We start from the raw sequence: 2,438 nt of genomic DNA, 5'->3' as shown, positions 1-2,438 counted from the left end.
TCAGTTTTTAACAGGTTATTTTATGCTATAGCACACATATTTTTGTCTCAGAGCGGAAAAGCACCACACAAAATAATATTGCATTACAACAGAATATTTTCGAATAAACTTTAGATTTATTGAGCTATGTACAAAAAAAAAATGTTGCAAAAAGAGTGAATGTTGCAAAAAGAGTGACTGTTTAAAACTTGTCAGGATGAAGGTCCATCTCCTTCTTGATTCTGTCCTCCACCAGTAGTGCGAGATTTGAGTTCGTCATGGGCAAGTTGTAACTTACAAATACCTGCTTCTTTGTCTTCTTTGCTGAAAACAAATAGAGAAAAATAAATGCTAGAAAACTAGTTGGTCTGGCAATTCTCACCACAGAAAGATTTACACTTTACACTCATTACAAGATTTAAGGTTTTCCATGAGCGTGCAAATCCTCTAGACTAGATGATCATCAAAACATAGTTTTCCTACATTACACTTTTGCAAATGACTAGGGCTGTCATGATTCACTGATTAAATACGAGACCAATTGATGACAATTTCCCCGAGTCGAGTAATCCACTCATTCCACAGACGAGAACCCATGAGCCGCATTATCAGACCGTTTTCTAACCACTGCACGATGTATTAAAACCATTCTATAGCATAGTGCTATTGTGAATTCACAAAGTCTGCGATTTAATTAAAGCTACAATATGTACGATTTTTGTAATAAAACATCCAAAAATCACTTCCACAGTGTGATATATTTCCTGCAGTTGTGGACTTACAATATCCCAAAAGTTCCCAAAGATTATCCCCCATTTTAAATGATGGCTCGTCCCTTGTAACTTGTAGCCTGTCAATGACGTAATATCCGCGTTATCCCTGGTTTCCGCCCGTACTGCCATAGTAACCATGGCAACTGCGTTACGTCTAGCGGCGCGTTCACACTGTTGTTGTTTCGTTCAAACATTATGGACCATGGCAAGCAGACTTTGGGACAAAAGGAGAACTAAACCGAGGATCAACATCAGCGTGGCGTTTTCGAGATGCCGAGAGCTAGTGTCCGCGGCTAACTTCGACTCGACAGAGACGCCGCTCCTGCATGAGCTTTATTAGACAGGTGAACAAATGTTACTAATCAATGTTATACAGCTCACCATGATGAAATGTTAGAATATGATCTGTATTTTATGCTAATGTTGATCTCGCTCACTGCTAGTCTCATACAGACAAACTAACACACAGAAAAACATTATAACGTTCAACACACTCAAATGCAGTTTAGTGTGACAGTGTAGAGCAAGTGAACAGCGCTGCGTTCCCTCACAAGCTTCATTCGTCTGATAAACTGCCCTGTGTGAGTGTTATTCAGCACTTGCGGGAACGTTAGTCTGGTGGAATGAAATGTCCTCATCCCTTTATATCCGCGGGACTCGCGTGTGGCGCTGAGATCCGTCTCTCATTAGCACTCGCGTCCTCGAATAATTGTTTGCGTGCGTCTCAGAGCGTTCACAGTAAATGCTGCTTCACATGAACTGGTGTGATTCACATGTGTGGAGCGTCTCAAACTCCATCTCTGCATATGCTGTGAGTTTAGGTTGTGTATAACGTTCATCTGGGAACACAATGTTCGTAATTTCATCAGATTTGTACCGTAAATCATTTATAAACCTGCGCCAACACTGGAGAATACATAGTTTAGTTTATTTATTTATATAGCACAATAAAACAACTGTCGCTGACCATTGTGCTGTACAAAAATGATAGAAACCACACCAGTAAAATAACAAATACATTTACATACAGAAAAAACAAGCTCAAAAAGACTTGCATATCAATGTGTTTCTAAACATGCGAACTGTTCATCACGATTTCAAAATAAAAGATTTTGCTCTGATTTTGCATGATTTTACGTTCCTCATATTCTAATTCAAGAAATTACAGTAGTTGTAGCATTTCTATCGTGAAGAAGAGTCCAAATATTAAAGATTAAGTAAACATTTGAATTAAATGTTGTTTGGACAGTATTAAACAAGGATTTGATTCATCGTGATGTAAAGTGTAAAAACAACAACAACAAACCTGTTGGCGCCCTCTGCAGGCCTTTGTTATAATACATGATTTACATAAGATGATTGTATATATTATGTATATAGCGTTATGTAATATTTAGCAGTGTTGTACAATAAAACCATCTGATTACTTGCTTTTGATCATTTAAACTAAATATTACTGCATCATTGTTATTATATATGTATTTAGGTCATTTTAAAAGCTATTGTTTGCTTAGGTCTATTTTTATTACCACAAAAATGTCCCGCTTGCTCGATTAATCTTCGAAATAATTGACCGATTACCGAAATAATCGTTAGTGACAGCCCTACAAATGACTCGCTCATACGGATCTGATTGATTATGATCAGTGAAGGTGTTCTTACTGAGTCTCTGAGCGAGAGCGCTCG

The 2,438-nt window shown here is 37.7% G+C and overlaps 1 protein-coding gene across 1 annotated transcript in view; it reads right to left on the bottom strand.

Annotated features, from left to right (window-relative positions):
* Positions 1–2,438, bottom strand: part of psmg4 (proteasome (prosome, macropain) assembly chaperone 4) — a 3,430-nt gene continuing 992 nt past the window's right edge. The window contains exons 2-3 of the mRNA XM_084432021.1: positions 2,415–2,438; positions 1–303 (exon numbers count right to left, since the gene is read on the bottom strand). The exon at positions 2,415–2,438 is cut by the window's right edge and continues 52 nt beyond it. Coding sequence (XP_084288147.1) covers positions 182–303; positions 2,415–2,438 — 146 coding nt within the window. The 3' untranslated portion in view covers positions 1–181. The remainder of the gene's footprint in view (positions 304–2,414) is intronic.

This window comes from Rutilus rutilus (assembly GCF_951802725.1).
Source record: "Rutilus rutilus genome assembly, chromosome: 15".
Taxonomy (NCBI): Eukaryota; Metazoa; Chordata; class Actinopteri; order Cypriniformes; family Leuciscidae; genus Rutilus; species Rutilus rutilus.
This window is presented reverse-complemented; position numbering and strand designations above follow the sequence as displayed.